Raw genomic sequence first — 23,365 nt, forward strand, 5'->3', positions numbered from 1 at the left:
CCTAGTTATTTTGTAAATGTGTATACATTTTTGGTAAGTTTAATTTTACCATTCATTAAATTTCCTATGTTCTTTGGCTTACTTTTTGTCCGACTTTGTGTTCTGCATTGAATCATATCCCTATCGACAGTAGTCCAGCCATCAATGGTGGTTCTACCAACAATTTGTTGGACAATCATCTTTTTGCTGTTCCCTTGAGTTATGCATTACTCATAGGCAAGATCTAACCATATTTGGGGAAAAGTAAACTCAGGGATGGGAAATGGTGTATGAAGATTTCTTATTACATCACCGTGTGCTTTGATCAGCAGCAAGCGCATTGCCAAAAGGAAATGAGTGTTTCAAAGAAAAATAGTTTATTCATGGTTGAATGAATATGAGTAATATGTTTGAAAACCAAGGAAGAGGTTTGCGGTTAGCCGCCTGTCATAGTCCAGCGTTACACTATGAGTCTCTGTGGAAGATCCCAAACTCACTCCAGGTCTTGCATCTTGTCCCACAGGTAAATCCCACCTGGCTATAGTCCAAAGGGTAAACAACGAGGGAGAAGGAGACCCATTCTACGAGGTACTGGGTATCGTAACATTGGAAGATGTAATTGAAGAAATCATCAAATCCGAAATCCTGGATGAGACCGACTTGTATAGTAGGTACCAAACAATTATTGTTGTAGCAAACTGTAATGGTACCAGCACATATAAGGCCATGTTCATATACATGTAACACCCAAATGTACACAACAAAAAACATTTTATGTTATATCTTAAATAAGCACCTTGAACATGTACATGACCCTTATTTAGGAAATTAAGAAAAAAAACTAATCTTACTTCCTGTAATCCAAACCATAAGAAATGTATGAATAGGTTTCAGAGGCTCATTAATCACAGGACTGGATTTGCTTTTGAGGCTTTTTACATATTTAATGGAAAGAATCTCTGAAATTGTGCAGTGTTTGTGCAGATTAATGTGCTGTCCTAATTGTGTACTATACGATAAAAAGTAGGAATGTCCTCTTGTAGAGTCCTGTTGGCTCGTGTTTTATTTGGTCCCCAGTGAGTACAGTAAGTCAAAATAAATATACACTACTCATTTGTTTTGGAACAAAGTGTTTCATTGAATAAAACAGAATGTTTAACACTCTCCTCAAGTGAACAGCAAATGTCCATGTTCTCTGGAACATAAAGGCAGTGTTTCATGTTGGATATCAATTACAGAAAGGCCATTTCAGTACTTATGTAATAGCTTTGGAATAATTTCTAAAATTAGGTCTTTAGGTATTAAGAAAGCTGTATTAAAATAATTAAATCCAAATGACCTCTGTGACAGAAACAAATAGTTATCTGACTGAGCGGGGCTCTTTCCTATTCTGTTCCTGTATAATTGTGATCTGAACACTGCAGGAAATGCAGAAAAGAAGCAGCAATTACAAGAATACTTTACTTGTTTTATGCACAAATATATGTATCTACCTTTTTTCTGCTGAGGTTGTGTTCCATGAAGAAAATACCAGTCTTTTTCCAGTCTTGAGATAAAATTGTTGCTAGTGATACCATCCCTGCAATGTGAAAAAGCTTGCTATTGTATTTTATTAAAGCTTTTCAGTTTCCAGATATAATCTGAAAGCGGTCTAAATCTGTGAATAGCAGATACTTTTATTATAACATGTTCATGTGCCACAGTATGGCATTTAGATTGTTTTCAGGAAGCCGACTTCATTTCAACGTGGTACACTTGGGCCTTGATTCATTGAGTTATACAGGAGGAAATTGTAAAGTCAGTTTTCTCACCTTCCGCACAAGTATGAGTCATAACCAGTCTGACTAATAAACAAACAAAAACCATTGGGGATATTGTGTCAGCATTTGCATGGCATAAGACAGTGGTTCCCAAACCCTGGTCCTGGAAGACCCTCTACCCAGCTGGTTGTTGTTCCAGCTGAACTCACAATGACTGAATTTAACTCTTAATTGAGCTAATAATTTCGTAAATCAGAGCCTTTTAATTATTTTAAACATCTCATCATGAGGAGACCAAGCTGATGTAATTCACATGTTTTTTGTTGTTTCCCCTGACTTCCCCTCCTCACCCTCATATCTCTGCAGCTGACAACAGGACGAAAAAGAAAGTCACCCATCGGGAGAGGAAGCAGGATTTCTCGGCCTTCAAGCCGACAGACAATGAGATGAAGGTTAAAATATCACCTCAGCTTCTGCTGGCAACCCACCGTTTCCTAGCAACAGGCAAGTTCAGTTTATCACAGTTGGAAATCTCCCAGTGTGCCCTGTGTGGCTGGTGTGGGGTTATTGGGAGGGAGTCAAACAAACGAAAGGGACCAGCAATGGAAGTCCCCTGCTCAGGCTGGCCTCAGTGATGACACCCCTGTCCCCATGTGTCCAGGGCTGGGGGTAGAGCTCGCGTCTGTCCTCTCACAAATGCTTGAATTGGTGACGCTTTGTAAAAGAGCAAGAAGATCTTTTAAGTTTTTTTTTCAATTTTTATTTTTATTTTAAACCTTCTTACCAAAACGTAAACAGATGTATCTTTCCATTACAAATAACCACTCTTCTGTGTGTTTGCTTTGCAGCATTTTCACCTTTTAAAAATAAAAATATATATACATAGTCTCATACTGTAGGCTTACAAAAACATTGTAGGAACTTAAACATTTAAATGTCCAAAATACAGCTAACTGCATTTTCTGAGGTGGACCAGCGTATTTTAGTCTTCCACAGGCTTAAGTGCACAATGCTATGCCAGTGGGCTTCAGAGCACTGTGTGATGCTAATTTCCCTTTCCCAGGTGGGATAGTTACTAGGCATGGCAAATGCCAATCCGAGCAGAAACAACAACAGAGAATCACTAAGATGTAAGTCCTGTAAGTCCTGAATTTAAAGTTGTGCACCAAAATGTTACTATGGCAACAATTTAACCTAGAAAGGTTTTTTTTTTCCTTCCCCCATACATTCTCCCATTATGTCTGCAAGGCAGTACTGTTGTGTGTTCGCTTCTTATTGACTGACTGTAACCGGTATCAATGCAATCTCATTTGCTAAGTTTGTTGCTATGCATTAGTCTTGGTTCTGGCTGTATAGTTTTCTAATATCACAACCCACGATGCTTTGAGAGAGCTCACCGTGAGGAAAGAGCTGCTGATGTGATGCAGGAGAGGTCAGAGGTCACAGCGGGCTGACAGGGTGTCTCTCTCTACAGAGGTGGAGCCCTTCAGCCCCACTCAGATGTCTGAGAAGATCCTCCTGCGGCTCCTCAAGCACCCCAACGTCATCCAGGAGCTCAAATATGATGAGAAGAACAGGAGGACCCCCGAGCACTACCTCTACCATCGCAACAAGCCCGTCGACTACTTCATTCTCATTCTTCAGGTCAGCCAAGCCCTCTCACTTCGTCGCCCTTGAAACTCCTCACAGAAATAAATAAAAAGAGTGTAAGGTTCTCCAGTGCCACAATTCATATTGGTTAGTGCTTATTTGAGTTTAAAGGGGGATGATCACTATATGAAAACTTTACTGTCACGCAAGTGGTATTCTTTTTTATTATTTATAATTTAAACACTCAGTTTTCATCAGATAAATGCAATAAATCTTACACAAGATTTCTGTAACTGAGTTTTTCAGTTATAAACACCCCCTTTATCTTATCTTCACATGGACTTGCTTGCTAGTCAGTTTTTGCTTGTCAGTCGTGTATAAGCAGCTCCTCTCTGTCCTTCCCACCTCCACATTTCCATAGGGTAATAAAGGAACGTGGCTACAGTGCAAGCTCGTCCAAGAACCCCCTGTGCAGATTTGATATTTATAATGTGTTAGATGGAATGTTATCATCTTTAGATATTCCCATGACTTTGAAGCCAACTCCTGTCTGTTCAGGTGTAGCTTTGCAGACACTATTGTCCGTGTTCAATAGAGCTTTTTCTTTCTAAATTGAGTCAGCAAACCCTCAGTCATGAAGCCCTATGTTCTTTTGGACAGTTCTCTTCACCTTATTCCAGGACTTTGTGGAAGTCAGCACAAATTCTTCTCACTACAATGAACTGGAAAGAAAAGGGCTGCTTTTTTTTTCTCTGACAATGCAATTGGTTACCTAAAATATTTTCTACTGGTATTACTGTAAAAAAAAAAAAAAAAAAAAACACTCTTAAAGTTAACAATACTTTCGTTCACAAAGCCAGTCAAACTTTGAACTAGATTTACCTTTTTTGAATGCAGGTTATTTATATATCCTGGAAATGTTTGTGTGTGTCTGTATACACGTATATATCTCCAAGATAAGGCTCTCAAGATAAGACGATAGGCTCCTTTACCTACCGTTATTATAATAATAACAATTTTATTTCTAATAAAGTAATTCACAATTATAATACTGGAATTGGGAACAGTGTGTTTATGTATGTATATTGAATTGGGATTTGCTGTTTTATTGCTTTTACCTTCACTGGAGGAGCTCTTTGTATATAAATATGTATATTTAATATGTACAGTGAGGGAAAAAAGTATTTGATCCACGTCTGACCTCTGTGATTGCCAACAAGGGTCTTGCCACCAAGTACTAAGTCGAAGGGGTCAAATACTTATTTCCCTCATTAACATGCAAATCAATTTATAACTTTTTTGAAATGCGTTTTTCTGGATTTTTTTGTTGTTATTCTCTGTCTCTCACTGTTAAAATACACCTACCATTAAAATTATACACTGATCATTTCTTTCTCAGTGGGCAAACGTACAAAATCAGCAGGGGATCAAATACTTTTTTCCCTCACTGTATATGTATATTCAGACCCCTTTTTCTTTCATTAAGAAGAACATTCACTTAGACAGGGGCAGGCAGCTCCAGGGCTTTTTTGTCTGGTTTTCAGCTTATCACCCTCACACAGCTGAAGAATTTGGCAAACTGGAAAAATCTTACTTTTTCTACCCAGTATTAATTAGTTACTAGCTGAAAGATAGTCATAAAACCTGCAAGTTCCAGTGATGGAGGGCAGGGATTTCTCAGAGGCCAAGGGTACTGTAGCCTTTGTCCTGCTCCCCCAGGCTCTCATCTCAATCTGCTTTGTTGTGTCACTGCAGGGGAAGGTGGAGGTGGAGGCGGGGAAGGAGGGGATGAAGTTTGAAGCTGGGGCTTTCTCCTACTATGGGATGTTGGCTCTGACAGCCTCACCAGGTAGGCCCAGCATTCCTCCTTTTAATCTTCTCACTCACCATGGCTGATGTTGGCCATAGGGCGCACTTGGGTAATTTGGGTAACACCCAGTGTCATAAACTAACCTCTGGGGAAACTAAATATACCTAATTAGATCCATCTGCTCAAGTGCAGTGTGAGGAAGCAGATCTCCCTTTCTGTATTTTTTATTAAGTTGTGCTCTTATCAATATAGGATATCTTCTACACATATATATACACACTCAAGTTTTGTTTTTCCCGGTATCTAGCATGGATTTATATATACTGTACTGCATACCTTCGCCACCAAATTACCATTAACATAAAGAGTGTTAGAGACCTCTACTGTTGAATTTGAGGCAGTGCATCTTTAGCAGGAACATTGTTCAAGATGGGAATCTTTAAGTACAACAACAATATATATATATATATATATATATAAGAAAATTATTTTTTGTAGCCGCACTCTCACTTATTAGTTATTTAGACCATATATATTTTTTTTTTCTTCTTGTACAGGAATTATGAAAAACACATCAACAGCAGAAACAGTCTTTTAATACTATGTGTTTAATTACAAAACAATGTAAATTTGAAGAAGCCAAAAAACTGAAACTGAATGAGTGGGTCGATACGAGCACGATGGGTTGAATGGCCTCCTCTCATTTGTAAACTTTCTTATGTTCTTATGTTCCAGTGCAAAAGAATTAGAACCTTATAAATTATACCATATTCATCCCTAAATGCTGAAGTGCTTTTCAGTTAAGCTTAGTTGCACTTTCTAGTGAAACTGTGGTCTAGAGAGGAAGGCTGGTGGAATTGGAGGTTGGGATTGGTTTAACATTAAAGAAGCATTTGTTTCTATTACATAATTTTCGTGATCTTTAAAGTTGTAAACCTTAGTAAATATCCCCAAACCCCTTACTACACAGTGCTATGCGATAAAGAAATGACTGCTCCCAGCATCCCCTGCACACATTCTTAAATTCTACGTCTTCTGGGCCCTCCTAATCTGTTCCTCCCAGGCCTGGAGGGGAGCCTGTGGTGACTGAGCTGTTGGCTGGAATTCAGCCATACCCTTTGATCAGGAACTTGACAGAACTCCCGCCCATTGCTGTGACCGCACTTCAGTCCAGCACAGCGCACTGAGCCCCTGTCAGGTACCTCTGGACTGCTGCTGCCTGGCTGCCAGCCCCTGCTCCAGTGGGGGGTGGGGGGATGTCAAAGGTGCTGAGGGAGATGGCAGTATTGCTTAAACTGAGAGCGTCTAAAGCTTCTCCTTATCCAATCTTTAGAGGCTTTGGTGACACCATGAAAAATTGCATGACTTCACAAGTACTGAAAGCTGAAGGGATAAATCCTTATGAAAACTAGTGTCAATGTACTGTGTTCTTGCCTCATCTCCAGGCTTGAGCCAGCAGGTTCCACAAGTCCTCTCCAGATTCTGTAAGACCACCCACCCCGTCCCCGTCCCCCTGTCACCCCGTCCCCCCGTCCCCCACCCAGTCCCCAGTCCTCAACCTATACCATTTCTAATCGCCAACCTCTTCCATTAACAGAGCCTGAGAATGGTTCCTTATTTGACTTGAATTATTTGGTGATGGGACGATTTACAGGAAAACAAATCCTTAAAATGCATTTTATGCCTTGACATGGAATGGAAAATCCTCTGAAGAGCATATTTTTATCCCCAGCTGATGAAGTTAACCAAATATTGAATGTGTGAAATGTATCCTCAGTGATGTGACTTGGCCCGATTCCTGTTATCCTGTGGTCACCGGTTCTCCCCTCTCTCGTTTTCTCCCTTTCTCTCTCCCTCTCTCCTTTTCTCTCCAGTTCCTCTCTCCCTGTCTCGTACCTTCGTGGTCAGTAGGGCTGAATCTCTAGCAGGATCTCCAGGTACTGTACTCTCCCCTCCCTCTCAGCCTGTTGCTTGTCTTGTCTGTCTTTGTCTGTCAATACCACAGTCAGGTTTAGGTGATAGTGATCATTCATATCTAGACATCTAGGCTTGAGGTGGAAATATGTTGGTCTATGGACACAATACAGTGATAACCTAGGAACAAGTCTACATTAACATTTGATTTACTTCTCTTCTGTGACTTCAGATTCTCAAAGCACAACTTTTTGTTCCACCTTGTCCCTCTCCCGCTCCAAAAAATTACAAGCCCTCATTTCTGTTTCCAGGCCTATGTCCTCTCATGCTAGATTTGGACCTTCGACATTTTACAGGTATAAAATGGGGAGGATTTTTTGTTTTCTTGGGATCTTTTGAAATTCCCCATGTCAGCTGTTAAACCGCAATGTTACTATGTCTATAATCGTTTCATAGAGAGGTTTTCTTCTTCCTTCTGCTTGAAGTAGCATCAGTGTCAGCTCTGTCGCCAACCACTGGAGTCTGCTAGTAAGACAGCCAGGGATTTGCAGATCCCAGAGCTTCCCACTCCAGCACTCCCACTGGCCTGTCTGGAAACAAGAACATGAATTAAAGCTGCCTGCTGGGTCGGCAGTAGTGTAGGAGCTCTTGGGCCAGAGAGTGCCGCCCTCCTCTATTTATAACTCCTACTTTAAGAATTTTCCGTTTGCCACGACATTGTTCAATTACATTAGTCCTGCTCAGATCCTGTGGAAAGGTAGTGTCCTAATCACGCTTGGTTCACAGGCCTCGTGTGCTGCTCTGCGGCCCTCCTAACCGGGATTATATACATTCCATCCAAATTGCTGTATTAATGCTACCCTTGGGAAGCCTATTCAAGGTTTTCTTTAAGTAGTGGAAAAATTAATCTGTCTTTAATTAAAAAAGAAAAAGTCCTCCATTCGGAAGAGCCAGTTTTTTTGTGCTTTCTTGTTTTCTTTTTCAAAATGTTTTTATGCAATGTCAGCTAAGTTGCAGCATCTCTTCTTGCCCATGTGTCAGTGGGCCAGTTCAAGAGTCCTAGGCACACAGCTGTACAGTATCATATAGGCGCCATCTTGTGTTCAGAAAACAACCAACTAAGAAAAGGCACCACGCTTGGGAAAAGTACCTTTGTGTATGTGAATTATATTGAATATTGAAGAACTAAAATAGATTACTTAATTCCCAGTTTTAAATAAAAACAATATTAACTTTTCCTGCATTTTTATTTATTTATCACAAGACAATGGCCACTGTGATGCTGCTGTTTAAATTATTGGCTAAGCCTATTCATCTTGCTAACACAAAGAGTGCTGTTTGAAAGTCCTATTTTGTTGGTTGTTTGAAATGTAAACATGGTTGTGCTGACATTTTCACCTCAGCTAGCTCCACCTGCCTGACAAAAAGGAGAGGTCACATTGGCAGGAAATGCAGATGTCCCTCTCAGACTAAATGAAAAAACTGTTTGAGCAAGAGACCTCTGAATATGGAAAGACAAATGAATATATAATTGAATCTAGAAAACATCCACAGTGTAAACTCTGAACTTGTCAGGAGGAAAGGAGAATGTGTGATTTTTACTGCTGTCTGAAATAGTGCACAACTTTGTCTGCACATAGAATTAACCTGAAATTAGCACTGTGTGTCTAGTGCATGTTGTAATGCTCCATTTTGTTTGCCCTGCAGAGAATAAATCTCCTCCGCGGCCCTGCGGTCTGAATCACTCGGACTCTCTGAACCGCAGTGACCGTATCGATGCCATCACCCCCACGCTGGGCAGCAGCAACAATCAGCTCAACGCCTCCTTCCTGCAGGTCTATGTGCCCGACTACTCAGTCAGAGCCATCACAGACCTGCAGTACATCAAGGTGAGGGCCACACTGCTGGACAGGGCTCTGCAATAACACAGTAGGATCCAGTTCTCCACAATTCTTCACACCCCTAACAAACCTAAAGGTGACCAGTCAATCCAGTTAAGATGACACAGGTGGATACTGGTGTGTGTGTCTGTGTGTGTGTGTGTGTGTGTGTCAGAGTCTGAAGCAAGCCAAAGGGAGTGTCTATGGTTCCTGAGGTGTCCACACTTCTCTACATACAACCCAAAGCCTCATCCTAAGCTTAAACCAAAGTTTGACTTGTGGTCAGTGTTTACAAACTGTGTTCATTTCCTCAGATCACCCGCCAGCAGTACCAGAACGCTCTGATGGCTTCTCGGATGGACAAAACGCCCCAGTCTTCAGACAGCGAGAACATTAAGATCGAATTGACTCTAACCGAGCTTCATGACGGCTTGCCGGACGAGATGGCAAACCTGCTCAATGAGCAGCAGAACTGCGTTGCACACAACAAATCCAACCACACTATGCACAACGAGGGCTCCATTTAGCCGAGGGGGAGAGCACTCCTGCACTGCACCCCACAGCTCCACCCCCCCTGGCCCCTCCACCGCTGGGCGTGCCAGGAGTGGGGAAGGCCAGCCATCATTATGCGCATGCCCGTATGGACGAGCCTCACGTTTGAGACCAAAGAGTTTGATGCCCCCTCTATACGACAGGGAGCCGCGAGAGGAGAGTAAAGAATGCAAAGGACACAATACAAACAAGCCAACGAAATGGTGAGTCATAGACAGACGCCAGAGCGCAGAATTCCACTTCGTAAGATACCGGGAACCATGTTTTCATTTATTTATTATATTATGCATATATATGTTGAAATTGTTTTCCAGATGAGTTGTAATGAGCGGTCTTCAGCTTGTGAGGACCTTTAGCTCCCACACAAGGTTTATAACTGCAGTTTTTATTCTTGTTTTAATCCAGGCCTAAGGTACAGTATCTCTTTCTTACTTTTTGAAAATGAAATTTGAAATCTTCTCTGAAATTTTTATGATTTATTTTGTATTTCTTTTTTCATTGTAAGTGCAATGAACGTATTTTTATTTTTAAAAATTATTCTATTAACCAGACATATAAGTGAAAATGAAATTGTATAGAAAGGCTATATATATATATATATATAAATGTGCGTGTGTGTGTGTGTGTGTGTGTGAGAGAGAGAGAGAGAAACATATTGAGTATATATGTGTGTGTGTTTGTGTGTGTATATATAATATATATTATGTTTTGGTTGGTAAAGATTATGAGCTTCATCGAACACAATGATACATGGAGCAGCCTGTGGTGAATGTCGGGGCAACTGCAATAATTTAATTGACAATACAGTCCTGTTGAAAAAGACAGAGGGATATTGCTTTACCAGTGTATTAGGAGGCAGTACATCAATTATGTAATTCAAAGTGCAAATTGGTTGATTTACCAACCTTCCAGTAAAGCTGTATGAGATCTGCTTGTCCCAGTAGGTGCCTTTTAAAGTCTCCCCTTAAGCTTGTGTCCTGAAAACACACGCAGAGAAAAACTTCTGCCGTCAGCCAGTGCCGATGAAACAACAGTTTATTAGCTGAACTGAGGTTAGCACATTTCCTTTTCACAAGAAATTGCATCCCAGCAGGTGACAAAGAATTGAACCATGTGCTTTTGAGTGTGTATGTAATAAATATATATATTGTGGCAGTGTGGGGGGTAGTGCTCTGAAGGCAGGGCTCAGGTAAACAAGACGTATTTCGGTGTTCAAGTGTAGATTTATTAATCACAGTGTGCAGTGGTCAAATCGCAATAGACAGACAGAACCAAACTTATATAATGACAACACTCACACAGAACAAACAGTAACCAAGTCCAATCTGAATTCCATAAAACAGTCTGCAATCCAAAATCAAATATTACAATATTTGCCACATAAGGGGAAGAACTAGATATACAATTATGCACAGAAACTTTGAAGAGGAATTAACTTTTGCGATCCGATCTTCTGCAACTGCCAACGGGTGCCAATATGAACCAAAGCCTTCACACAGACGGTGGACAACCCCACCTAGCTTAACGGCATTAGACAAGCTGGGCAATGCATGGACAATCACGTACAATACCAACTGCCCTGCAATACTGTGACAAATTGAGGTTGATCTTGCTTTCACATAATAAGAAACTGCAGTTTGTCAGCACTAAAGTGTTACTAATAGACCCTGTTTGTAAACCTGACCAGTGCGCCAATGCTTGTGATTTGAGTGCACAAGCAGCTTTAAAGGAATTGAATTTACACCTGGCAGTCAGTTAATGGCAGTCACGAACCCGTATACTAAAGAAAACCTGTCTTAGCAGTATTAGTGTCATATCATGGGAGCTGAATTCTTCTAATTTAGGTTTATTTGTGATTTATTGTAAAACCGTAACACTACTGCACAAGTCTTGTGTTTCAATTGGACCGAAACTCAGAAAGTTAAGAAAGAGATACTGCATTGAAGCCAGACTATGCCATTGCACAGAACCTTTTACTTCCTCGGCAGCAGACAATCTTCACTAAAAGCTGCAGTCACAGGAAAGAGACTCTGTATGTTGAAGCTAAGGGTCTCCAATAAGGACGGTACTTGTTTCTTCTTTGCTGCCAAGGTCTTACTCCCTTGCAACTGTAAACTGTATGTTCCCAGGTGGTCCATGGAGCCAGTAGCACTTTGCTTGTGCTTTTGTGATGTTGCCTTACCTAGGTGCACCACCGTGCCTTGGCAACAGAGGGCGCTCTAGCCACACTCTCCTCCTGGTGCACAGCACAGTGTTAATGATACAGGACTTGCTTTTAGAGTTAGGGAGCGTGCGAGCTGCAGATTTCACTGTTGTCAGAGCCATGTATCGCAGTGGTCGGACTCATGGAGAAAAAGTAACCATCAATTTCGTATGAGGAAGAAAGAGATCTGAGGATATGCAGCCCTGAAATACGTCCAAATACTAACTTAGGTCACTTTTCATAAATTTAATGTAGCCTAATGCCCCTAGAATGTGAAGATGCTGGTCTGTGGTGGAGCTCAGCTCTGTCTGCAAGGTGCCTTAGAGGGAATGAAGGAACAAGAATGATCTTAAAGTGAACACTAAATTCAAATTGTGTAGCACCTCCAAGTGCTACTGTTTATGAGACTACTGACCTATTTATTCTCTATGAATTATGGAGTCACTATCGCCGTGTATGGATGTTAGGCCACTTTGACTATGTTGACTATGGGCCTACTTTGTGTAACACTTTAAAAATGTTTCTCTGTACCAGATTGTTATATAAGGCGTGGGGTTTTGGAGATCAGTCTTAAAGCCATTGGAGGCTGGCTCTTTTAAGATGCAGTATCCCATAACAAAAATAAATAAACACAACGCAAAAAATAAATACATCTATATACCACCTAGATAAATAATTACTTCTTGAAAGTTCTTGAATGTATTTGAAAGCTCATGAAGATTCAGTCAGTGACACTTAAAATGTGTGTTACATGAGGTGTAAACACAGCTGCTCAAAATGTATTTAATAACCCTTCGCCCAAATGACTGCTGCAAACCTTTGGATAGACGCCAGGGGAATAACTGCTCCTTTTCTTTATCAAGTGGCCATTTCCGGTGCAGCTATATATGTACATATTACATTTTCAAAACCTTTCTTTTTTTATTTTAAACGAATCATCCATTTTTTACTCTTCCTATTTCATGCTAGCTACATTGATACTAAGATTATTTCCCCAATGTATTTATTTATTTTTTTCCTGAAAGGGTTACTGCATTGTTAAAGGGTTCGATGGAAACACTAATGATACTAAAGTATATTACTTGAAAGTGACTGTGCCACTGAGATCTCCACTGAAGGAGGGCGAGGGAGGTGGGGTTACAGTCCGTTGTAGCACAGAAGCTTGTGTCATTGTTGGCCCATGTCATATAAAGCGTGATGTATGTTCTATTCTGTGTATCGGATATAGAAACACTGTAGAAATAAACTCACCAACACCTGTAGTGGCCATGACTGGGAAAGATGTGGGATGTATTTGTGGTTTTCAAAAACGAATTCCAGAAACAAATGCTTGAAACCCCTGATCATGTTTACAGCACAGCCAAAATAGTCCCCATTCGGGTGGCTTGATTATGCTTTGAGATGCCAATGAACATGATTTGAAATGCAAAACCCAACACTGACTTGTATTGAGAAATTCATGTTTTGAGCCCTTTTACTCCACGAAATACATCAAATAAAGAATTGAACAGAACAGCTTTCTCTTGGAGTTGAATTCAAACTCACATTGACCACTGAATGTGTTTGAATAGAAAAAAAAAATCAAACCGAGACAAAAAAAAAGAAGGAATTGTATTGCTTGTGCACACTGACAGCTGAGGGGGCTGCTCTCTCCCGCAAGTGACAGATGGGCTCCATTAATCTTGTGTGTCTCGACCCGGTTCACCTGCTTCCACGCTGCTATACAGAGGACCTCTCCCGGTTCTGTGCCGAACCCTGCTGTTTTGTACTGTGCTCGTGAGCGTACTGCTGTGTGTCAATCCACACTGTGTAACGCAAGGGTTGTGTTGCTGAAACACGGTTAGCCACAGTGGAAGGAAACAAAGTTGCCCGTGAGCAACACCACCTGGCCACTGGGACTGAGTGGCAAATTAGACTTATTTACTGACTTTACATCCGCATGCAATTGAAATAGCAGTTGGAATTATCTAAATATGAGCCCTTTTTAACACAGGAGACCCTTTATGTATCAAAGCTATTGGAAAGAGTGTGTGGAGCTTTTCCACAGGCTTTCCACAGCCTCAGATTCCATGTGTTGCTGTACTGTATAAAGTTAAGACCACCTTTGATGGAAGATGGATGACTAACTGCCTCCTTTGTAGATCTTAGATCTTAGAGGGCAAATTTCAGTATTGTAAAAAGCTGCTTTCTTTTCCGTCCTTTGATTGATCTGGTTTGTGTGTCGTCTATTCCCACACACCCCTCTGTAGTGAGTTTATTGCTCTTTTCCCCCCGTAGCCAAATATCACAAACGAAGGAAAAGCAATGCAACAGAGGAAACCTAAACGTTACCTGAACCCAGTGTCTTATGTTCATTTGTTTGCAACCCTTTTCTGATGATCCAGCACTCGGTGAAAATGCATTCACAAGTAAATACAAAATAGATGAGATTTACAAAGCATGTGGCACATTTTGTGTTGAAAATCTAGTCTGCCGTCTTCCCATTGAAATCCGTCTGTCTGACGTCTGATCCTATTTAATGAACAGCGTTCGATGAGTGCTGTGGGTACCGTGGATCACAAACCTGTATTTATGACTAGTTTTTGACGCATTTGCATCCTGTGTTGCCAAGTTAACTTTCTACATTTCAAACCCGTCTTTCATATTCCATCAAACATGGTCATCAGCTGCCTGTATCATATTGTACAATAGACCATTTCGGATACATAGTATTCTGAGTACTGTATATATTCTATATATCTGAAATGAAGCACAATTGATATAATGAAATGTAAGTTTCCAAAGCTGATTTTTGAAATGAAATTTAAAATTATGCGAATGGCATTGTAGATTTACAATCTCCTATTTATTTTGTACCTGATTTATTTGTATATTTTGTGATTTTTGATTTAAGACAAAAGAAAACCTGTTTGTTTATTGTATATCATTCCTTGTAGGTGAATTGTGCATTTCCTCTTCATATTTGACATTCCAGTTCAGTGCTTTTCATTTATTCCATCAAAAGGGTGGATTGATACAGCAGATTTAATTGTACCTGGCTGTTACGAATTGGACTCCACACACAAGCTGAAACATGATTTTATTAATGTTGTGTCACGCCATGGAAATTCAAAAGCCTAATTACTGCTGCCAAAATCAGAAAACAAAACGTTGGTGCTAATATTTCAAATGAAAAACATTATTTCTGATACAGTATTTTTATACTCGTTAGTGTTTTGCATGTATTCACGGTTTTTATTTAAAATCTTTTGAAACGGATTTCAGATGGAAATGAAAACGTCTTCATCTAGATCAAATCAAAGCCTATTTCAATAAGTTTTTTTTTTTTTTAAAGCCTTGTGATTTCCATAAAAACAGCCAAATCCATCCAAAAAACCCAAAATGAAGGTTTTTAATTCTCTGAAAAAATGCCAAATACCAAATAGTGTTAAATCCAACTGATGAGCCATAATTATAGTTGACAGTATAGGTGTACACACGTTTTAAATAATTGTATAATGACTTTCTCCTGCTGCAACATATTGCTTTAAGGGTTTCATATTGAGTCAAGATTCACACTTAATGTACCACGGATTTAAAGGAAATCCAGGATGTTCTCATCCTTGGCTTCAGCTTTGCAAGTTATCAATCCACCCTCTCACCGTTCCCACTGTCGCCTTTAGTTGTGTACCACGTGTCAACTCGCTGTCACTGTCTTTGTCTGAGCACTTACATGTTGGTTTCAAACAATCATTAACAGATGAACAAATGTGGCTTCACGAAAAAGAGACTAACCTTTGTGTCCTGCAGTTGGATTATGGAAATTGTCATTTTATACTTAAAAAAAAAAAAAAAAAAAAAGGAAAAAAAAAAAAGGTGATGACTTTAATAAAGAAATTATTCATAATCAAATGTATGCTTCACCGCCATGTCCTTTTTGAAACGCACTTTCAAAACAGTGTTAAAGGGAAGTTTCTTACGGTGCTGGCGGTTCATGTACTTGACTTTACCTGCCATAAAGTACAATTTGCAATAACTACCATCATCTTCCTCTCCACAATTGGCTGCTGCTGGACACCATTTTGGTCTACATAAATGTGTATTTTAAGATTTTCTCACACATTAGTGATACAAACACTGGAACGCCCATTGAGTAATTGGACTTTATTGTACATTAAAATGGAACTTCTCAAATATACATGTCTGCAATATTTTAGGGAACAAAATGTACTTAAAAAGAATACAGCAGTTGAGAAACGGTTTCCTTTAAACCCATTCACTCCCAAGCCTCAGGAACATGCATATTCATTTCTAGCAAAATCATTTAAATAGAATAGAAAACAAAATGTAAAGAAAATAGCTATACTCAGTATTCTGGAATTTTAAAGGGAGGAAAGAACTATGTGGTGAAAAAAATACAGCATAAATTGAAACTATATAAGAGTTTATAGTCTATAGTTTTCACAAGCAAAAAAGGGAAAAAGAATGAAAAGCTTTTTTTTGCCTACACTGTTAATAAAGAGTTCTCATTTGTTTTGAGCTAATGCAGCATCTTAATCATAATCAGAATAAAAAAAGATGAATTGCAGTTCAATTCATTTTGCACCTTTAAGTATGTTGCTGCTGATGAACCGCAGAAAGCAAGCCGCTAGGTCATGCATTAAAAACATCGCACCTGATCCAGTTCTCAGTCAAGTTCAGAAAATCATAGGTACCAAGAGTGAAAACAAATCTAGAAAAATGACATGGAAATTTGAAGTCAACCAAATAACAAAACAATAACATCAAAACACGATTAACATGTGAATTCCAGGTTTAAAGGCAGTTCAAGCAACCAGAACTGAAAAAAAACTGCTCTTTTCAAACACTGACGCAATGGTTTCAGCTCCTGTGCGCTTCACAATACTGCTGCTAGAGCTTCTGCAGTCTGAGCTCCTTCACACCCGACTAGGATGAGCTTCAGAAGCCAAAACGTACAGATCACCTTCAACAGGAGGTGTGATGCACCGAAGCTGGAAGGAGCCTGGTGGCGTTCTGTAACAAAACATTGTTTCCATGTATTTTTAAACAGTATATTGATCTCTATTGTAGGATATGTGACCCGGCCAAAGCACTGAAGTCCAGCACCGCCACTTCCAAATCTCTGTCCATCAGAATTCTCTTCCATTTTTGGGGACGTGTACAATAAACCTTTCTAGTGACGTTCCCCTATAAGTCACATATTCTGCTGCCATCAGGAAACCTACAGCAGGTATCAGTGGCTCAAATAATACAGGTACATAGGCTATGTAAGCTACTTTTTGTTTTGTTTGTACTCTCTCAAACATTCTCTAGTTTCTGAACTGTGGATCTGTATAAAACACAAAACAGAAGTCTAACATCTCCCAGGAATATACACTTTTTTTAATATTTCATTTATGTACAATGTATTCAATGTTAGCAGGAAGTTTTTGTTGATTCCCCCCCCCCCATTTTGCTCAGAAGTCTTCTCCCGAGTCCTAGGCAGTAAGTGCAGGACAGCTCCAGTCCCCTGGGCAGTGGGACCGAGAGGACAGCACCCAGGACGTGGGAGGACATGGGCAGGGAGGGGACAGAGTGTTGGTTCTGTCCTCCAGCTCCACCCCACAGTCCTTCCCCTGTAGGCTTTGCATTGCAATGGGAGGAAATGCGTCACCCCATCAGAGTCCTCATGTCTGACCAAACACAGACCATGTCTTGTTTGGTCAAAATTAAAAAGGCAGAGTAGCCTACAGAGGATCGATTGTGCTGTACAGTTAAACAAGAGCTTCTACCAGCATGCTGTAGGGAAAGAATAAAACAAGAAAAACAAGAACATTTCTCTAGTATGTACATCCATACATACAGATTCTTGGGAACAAAATCAACCGCAAAGCAAACTCAAACGGCACCTTCACCGCTCCTGGAAATTGAAACTAAAATATGAGCACAAACTGATGCCGGTTGGAAAACATTTAAAACATTTTGACCAGGAATTGAGAGGACCACACCTAAAAGGGCCTTTATGCCTACGGACAGGGGTAGGGAGGCAGTAGTGTAGTCTTATCAGGCAGTCGATGCTCTAAACATCGGCAGCAGTAGCCCAGCCCAGAATCATGTTACCAAGAAAATCTGGTACCTCTGATTGTCAAGTTCTGTGGTTGGGAGCCAAATTTGTGCTCGTCCTGTGCGGTTTTAAATTGGGCACTAGCACTAAAAGAGTACAGACCGTTTTCCACCATCTTAACGGTTGTGCTTAACAGTTTCTCAGGCGTAGGTCTGTGCTTTAGCAGTCTGTACACTTCCAATGCAGCTCAGGAGAATCCGAAGGTCCGAACTGGAAATCTGTTCTGCATATGGCAAGGCAAATAAATCAGATTAGCAGAATAAAAAAACGCACATTTAAAATGTACGGCACATACTGAATTATATTTTACACTGTGGTACAGATAGATTGCTTAATATAAACAAATCCATTCGAGTACATCAGGTAGGGTCGGCTTCTTCTATCCATAAGTGATTTGTGATGACTCATTCTGCCCCTAGTATCCTACATCCAGTTACTGTGCTGTACTCCCAGTTGACGTATTCTCCGAGTTTCCTGTATACACTATCTTTAGACACATCTCTGACCTGGAGGAACGAAAACTGGGCCAGAGATTTCAATTTCAAATTCAAAACTTCAACTGTGGTCTTGTAAAACGTCTCAAACAACCCTCTACACACCAGCATCATGAACAAAATGAAAAAATGAAAACAACCCTCGAGTGAAAATAAAATCAGAATTCTAGACAAACTCCTGGGGGTCATTAGGCGCTGTCGCTCTAACGCACCACCCCCAAGAGCCCGGTGTATATTAACAGCAAGATGCACTGGATGTTTTGTACGTAATTAAAAGATTAAATCAGTAAAATGAGTATTTGATCCCCTTCCCCCTCTTCCCTAATGGACACTGTTGGGTTTCTTCAATAAAAGACTAAAAGCATAAAGCCTGGTTCTGGTTTGTGGAGCTGGTCTACTCTTCCTCCTCCTCCTCCTCTTCCTCTTCCTCATCGTCGTCCTCGTCGTGGCAGTGGGTGATCTCCTGAGGCGTTTGGGGGAAGAGGTTGGGCGGCTTGATCTCGCTGATGGAGCGCGTGAGCTGGTGCCTCTTGTAGTCCGAGTCCTTGAAGTCCACCGAGTGGCGGTTGCGGGTGGCCAGGGGCGACTCGGTGTCGTTGATGTCCACGTGGGCGTGTTCCACCGTCGACTCGTGGGGCATCTGGGCACAGCGGGCAACAACACGCCATTACAATGCCGCTTTATCCATTCGATTGTTATCATTTTGTTTCTACCCCCCCTCCTCTGTCATTCCCACAATATGGTTCCTGAAAAGGTTAATTATTATATATATTCTATCATGTAAAATCTTACGTTATTTCCATTACTAATTGTGAGGAAGTGAGGTTTAACAGTCTGTATGGCCGGCAGTGGGCAGCACATCGAATAGGGTCATGGGAGCCCCCTGGTGGGCCTCAATGGTAAATGCAAGGGTAAAAATCGTTCTGATGCATTTCTTTATGCATTTTGTTGTTCTCCGATTTAGTATCGTGATATCGTTTAAAAAGAGGAAGCACAGTCCAGGAAATGCTACATATATCAGTTGCACAAGTCAATACCTCAAAATGTTGAATAAGCTGATTTCATATCCTTGATCGTTTTGAAATACAGCCATTTAAATGCTTACAAAATAATATTTTCAAAGGCATATGCAAAACAGAGAAATATAAAATATTATATATATATATATTATATATATGCATTCTACTCCATTTTTACCCACTGACTTTAAATGACATTTGACACGCAAAAGGCGCTCACCAGCACGTGGGCAGCTCTGAACAGGTAGCTGAAGGGGTAGTACAGCAGGTTGATGAAGGAGGCGGCGTACAGGTCCGCGTAGCGCATCACCTGACTGGCGAACAAGGTCTGGCGGGAGCCGCTGCGGAACAGGCTACCCATCATGCCATAGCACATGTCCATGTCGTGGGTCACTTTCTGAGGAGGGCAGGAGGGGGAGAAAACAGCATGGGAAGACCAATTGATGGACTGAATTCTGCTGCTCACTTACTCTAGCTTTTTGGAGTGATTGGATTGCATTAAATTAACTTATAGTTGTATTATAAACCATATACATTTGAACTAAACGGATCTCTTTTTAAACGCACCTTAATCCGTCTCTGAATGGAGCTGATGTCCGGTCTCTCGTTGCTGCTGCTGTCCAGATGCCTGCGTGGAGAGGCGGAGAGTTCATTTAAAAAAGACGGGAAGCGACAATCAATCCGAAAGACCTCGCACATGTCCCATAACACACAAGGCATTCCGAGCAGCACCAGGCCGAGACGGAGAAGACATCTGTACTCACTTGTAGAGTTCGGCCAAGAAAATGTCCAAGCTCTGCAACTCTTCGAACAGTGCTGCGAAAGACAAAAATCACAGTCAGCATGGGAAGAGCAGGTGTTTCTCACTCGGAGTTTCTTAATTAAAAGTCAAGTTTACAAATGAATGTCTGGGATCTTTCATCTTCCATCCCCAGCGCTACGGGGGAAGGGGCGTTGCACTCACAGCTCTTGTCCGTCCACACGTGAAGTTCTTGGGCCAGCTCGGGGATGACCAGGAATGTCCTCCAGCCCTGCCTCTTCTTGGACTTGAGGATATCTCCGAAGATGTGGTCTCCAATGTAGACGATGTCCTTGCCCTTCGCCCCCATCAGGTCACACACAATGTCTGAGGAGCCTGCAGAGACAGGGCAGTGACACATGGCCAACCCGCTCATCTGTCGCAAACTTGTGGTTTTAATCTATTCTTATCTCAATCACTTATTATCACCTACCTCCCCTTGGGACTGCTACATATTTAACTTTCATTCACAGACAAGTGCTTTACAAATCTTTTTTTACATTTCCTTCCTTTAAATTTTTCCACTTGATTATCCTAGAGTAGGGTGTATAATTTGACAGGATATGTTCTGAACCAGCTGATGTCAATCAGCGCCAAAAATGACATACTGTTCTGTTGATGTTGACTTCAGATGCATAGCCCTGCCCCCTTACCTCCAGAGTATACAATGCCGTGCTGCAGGGGTCCTGTGTAGGTCCCGATCTTTAACCTTCCCGTGGTCTGAAAGAGATATCATGTAAATGGTCAAATTACAGAACATGCAGCAATACATGACAGCAGAGTGTTTGGGGCTGTACTCACTGTGTCCACTTGTCTCAGCACCGTACCCTCCCCGAAGAACAGTGGCTTCCTTGCATCCACCAGTATCAGATCGAAGTAAGACTGCCAGGGGCGGTGAGGGGTGCCAGGCTGCAATGACAGAAACACACTTTCACTGAGCTACTCTCCTGAAACACAAGCATCACACATGGTATTACTTCAAAACCAGCTCTTTTCAGAGATACATTTTTTTGAGACCCTGTTGAAGGCTGGAGTAGGAAAGGAAAACAAACAAAAAAAAAATATTCAGACTTCTATCCCCATTTCTAACAAAAAAGGGAACTGAACAAAACCCAGCGAACCTGGCTTACCTTTGGGCCATGGGGAAAGTCAAACAGGTAGGTCATGATTTTCTAGAAGAGTCAAGAAGAAAATTGTACAGGAAGTTTGAGAAATATACTGACCAAAAATTTACACACAACATGCAACAATTTCAGACTGTATCGAGTTACAGTTCATATAAGGAAATCAGTCAACTGAACTTAATTCATCCTAATCTATGGATTTGAATGCTCAGGTTTTGAGGGAGCGTGGGATTGGCCAGTATTGTATTTTGTGACACACACAGTTTCAAGATGAAGGCAGTAATTGTATGTGTACAATCTATTCTGATATATCTTAAATAGATATCAGTCATGAGGTAGTCTACACTGCAATTCATGACTGTTTAGCAGAAGACCGCAGCACTTGATATCATTGGTTATACAGTATAACCAGTCTCTATTACCAAGAAATTAAAGAGGTGCTGACAGTCCTGCTTTAAATGTGGACTGACATCAATGTCCGTGGTGTCTTCTAGTGGCTTCACATTTACATTTACAAGAGCATCAGTTACGCATCAGTTTTAACATACACTCACCTAAAGGATTATTAGGAACACCATACTAATACTGTGTTTGACCCCCTTTCGCCTTCAGAACTGCCTTAATTCTACGTGGCATTGATTCAACAAGGTGCTGAAAGCATTCTTTAGAAATGTTGGCCCATATTGATAGGATAGCATCTTGCAGTTGATGGAGATTTGTGGGATGCACATCCAGGGCACGAAGCTCCCGTTCCACCACATCCCAAAGATGCTCTATTGGGTTGAGATCTGGTGACTGTGGGGGCCAGTTTAGTACAGTGAACTCATTGTCATGTTCAAGAAACCAATTTGAAATGATTCGACCTTTGTGACATGGTGCATTATCCTGCTGGAAGTAGCCATCAGAGGATGGGTACATGGTGGTCATAAAAGGATGGACATGGTCAGAAACAATGCTCAGGTAGGCCGTGGCATTTAAACGATGCCCAATTGGCACTAAGGGGCCTAAAGTGTGCCAAGAAAACATCCCCCACACCATTACACCACCACCACCAGCCTGCACAGTGGTAACAAGGCATGATGGATCCATGTTCTCATTCTGTTTACGCCAAATTCTGACTCTACCATCTGAATGTCTCAACAGAAATCGAGACTCATCAGACCAGGCAACATTTTTCCAGTCTTCAACTGTCCAATTTTGGTGAGCTTGTGCAAATTGTAGCCTCTTTTTCCTATTTGTAGTGGAGATGAGTGGTACCCGGTGGGGTCTTCTGCTGTTGTAGCCCATCCGCCTCAAGGTTGTACGTGTTGTGGCTTCACAAATGCTTTGCTGCATACCTCGGTTGTAACAAGTGGTTATTTCAGTCAAAGTTGCTCTTCTATCAGCTTGAATCAGTCGGCCCATTCTCCTCTGACCTCTAGCATCAACAAGGCATTTTCGCCCACAGGACTGCCGCATACTGGATGTTTTTCCCTTTTCACACCATTCTTTGTAAACCCTAGAAATGGTTGCATTAATGAGAAATTGAACAGGTGTTCCTAATAATCCTTTAGGTGAGTGTAATGAAGGCAATGAAAATGAAGTGAATTATTTTCTCCAGACTGAATGGCATGTTTTTATTCTCTAACAATAAAATATAATCCAAACTGGTTGGATCAGTTCTCAAAAAAATTATATTTGTTTGGGTTATTTATGTCAACATTCTGTCATTTTCAGCATAACTTCATATCACAATCAAATATTAACCTCATATCTGCTGCAATTACACCAGTCCCATACATTTACTGTATATTCAGGAATTATTAAAAAGGTGAGATAAGAAAGCCTGAAGGATGAACTCACTTGTGTGTATTTGTAGTCACTGTTTGTAGCCAGGAACACTTTTGCAACTTCATTCATTCGACTTAGCAGGAGAGGTAGTTTACCCTTTGAGGAGGACAGAATGAAACCGTAAGCATCAGCAACTGGTTTTACATATACCAAGCATACAAGTAAACCATGTTTTAATCTGCCAGCAAGTTAACTTTGTGGCCTGTATTATTCATTAACAGTTCCCAGATTTTTGTACTGCCAGGTTTTGAGACCAAAAACAAAACAGCACAGAATGTACAGTACCTCTAATACAATAACACGACAAA

At 40.9% G+C, this 23,365-nt stretch overlaps 2 protein-coding genes across 4 annotated transcripts in view; one reads left to right on the forward strand and one right to left on the reverse strand.

Annotated features, from left to right (window-relative positions):
• Positions 1–15,823, forward strand: part of LOC136715894 (metal transporter CNNM2) — a 62,486-nt gene extending 46,663 nt beyond the window's left edge. Inside the window, exons 2-9 of one of the 3 annotated variants that reach the window (XM_066693294.1) lie at positions 503–646; positions 2,106–2,243; positions 3,214–3,383; positions 5,085–5,178; positions 7,014–7,076; positions 7,365–7,409; positions 8,761–8,942; positions 9,248–15,823. In XM_066693294.1, coding sequence (XP_066549391.1) covers positions 503–646; positions 2,106–2,243; positions 3,214–3,383; positions 5,085–5,178; positions 7,014–7,076; positions 7,365–7,409; positions 8,761–8,942; positions 9,248–9,460 — 1,049 coding nt within the window. In that variant the 3' untranslated portion in view covers positions 9,461–15,823. The remainder of the gene's footprint in view (positions 1–502; positions 647–2,105; positions 2,244–3,213; positions 3,384–5,084; positions 5,179–7,013; positions 7,077–7,364; positions 7,410–8,760; positions 8,943–9,247) is intronic. The other 2 variants (XM_066693295.1, XM_066693296.1) reach the window with 2 other exon arrangements.
• Positions 15,817–23,365, reverse strand: part of nt5c2a (5'-nucleotidase, cytosolic IIa) — a 30,131-nt gene continuing 22,582 nt past the window's right edge. The window contains exons 10-18 of the mRNA XM_066693297.1: positions 23,070–23,153; positions 21,234–21,275; positions 20,905–21,012; positions 20,757–20,823; positions 20,269–20,439; positions 20,069–20,120; positions 19,872–19,932; positions 19,525–19,701; positions 15,817–18,925 (exon numbers count right to left, since the gene is read on the reverse strand). Coding sequence (XP_066549394.1) covers positions 18,680–18,925; positions 19,525–19,701; positions 19,872–19,932; positions 20,069–20,120; positions 20,269–20,439; positions 20,757–20,823; positions 20,905–21,012; positions 21,234–21,275; positions 23,070–23,153 — 1,008 coding nt within the window. The 3' untranslated portion in view covers positions 15,817–18,679. The remainder of the gene's footprint in view (positions 18,926–19,524; positions 19,702–19,871; positions 19,933–20,068; positions 20,121–20,268; positions 20,440–20,756; positions 20,824–20,904; positions 21,013–21,233; positions 21,276–23,069; positions 23,154–23,365) is intronic.

The sequence above is a fragment of the Amia ocellicauda genome, chromosome 20, assembly GCF_036373705.1.
Source record: "Amia ocellicauda isolate fAmiCal2 chromosome 20, fAmiCal2.hap1, whole genome shotgun sequence".
NCBI lineage: Eukaryota > Metazoa > Chordata > Actinopteri > Amiiformes > Amiidae > Amia > Amia ocellicauda.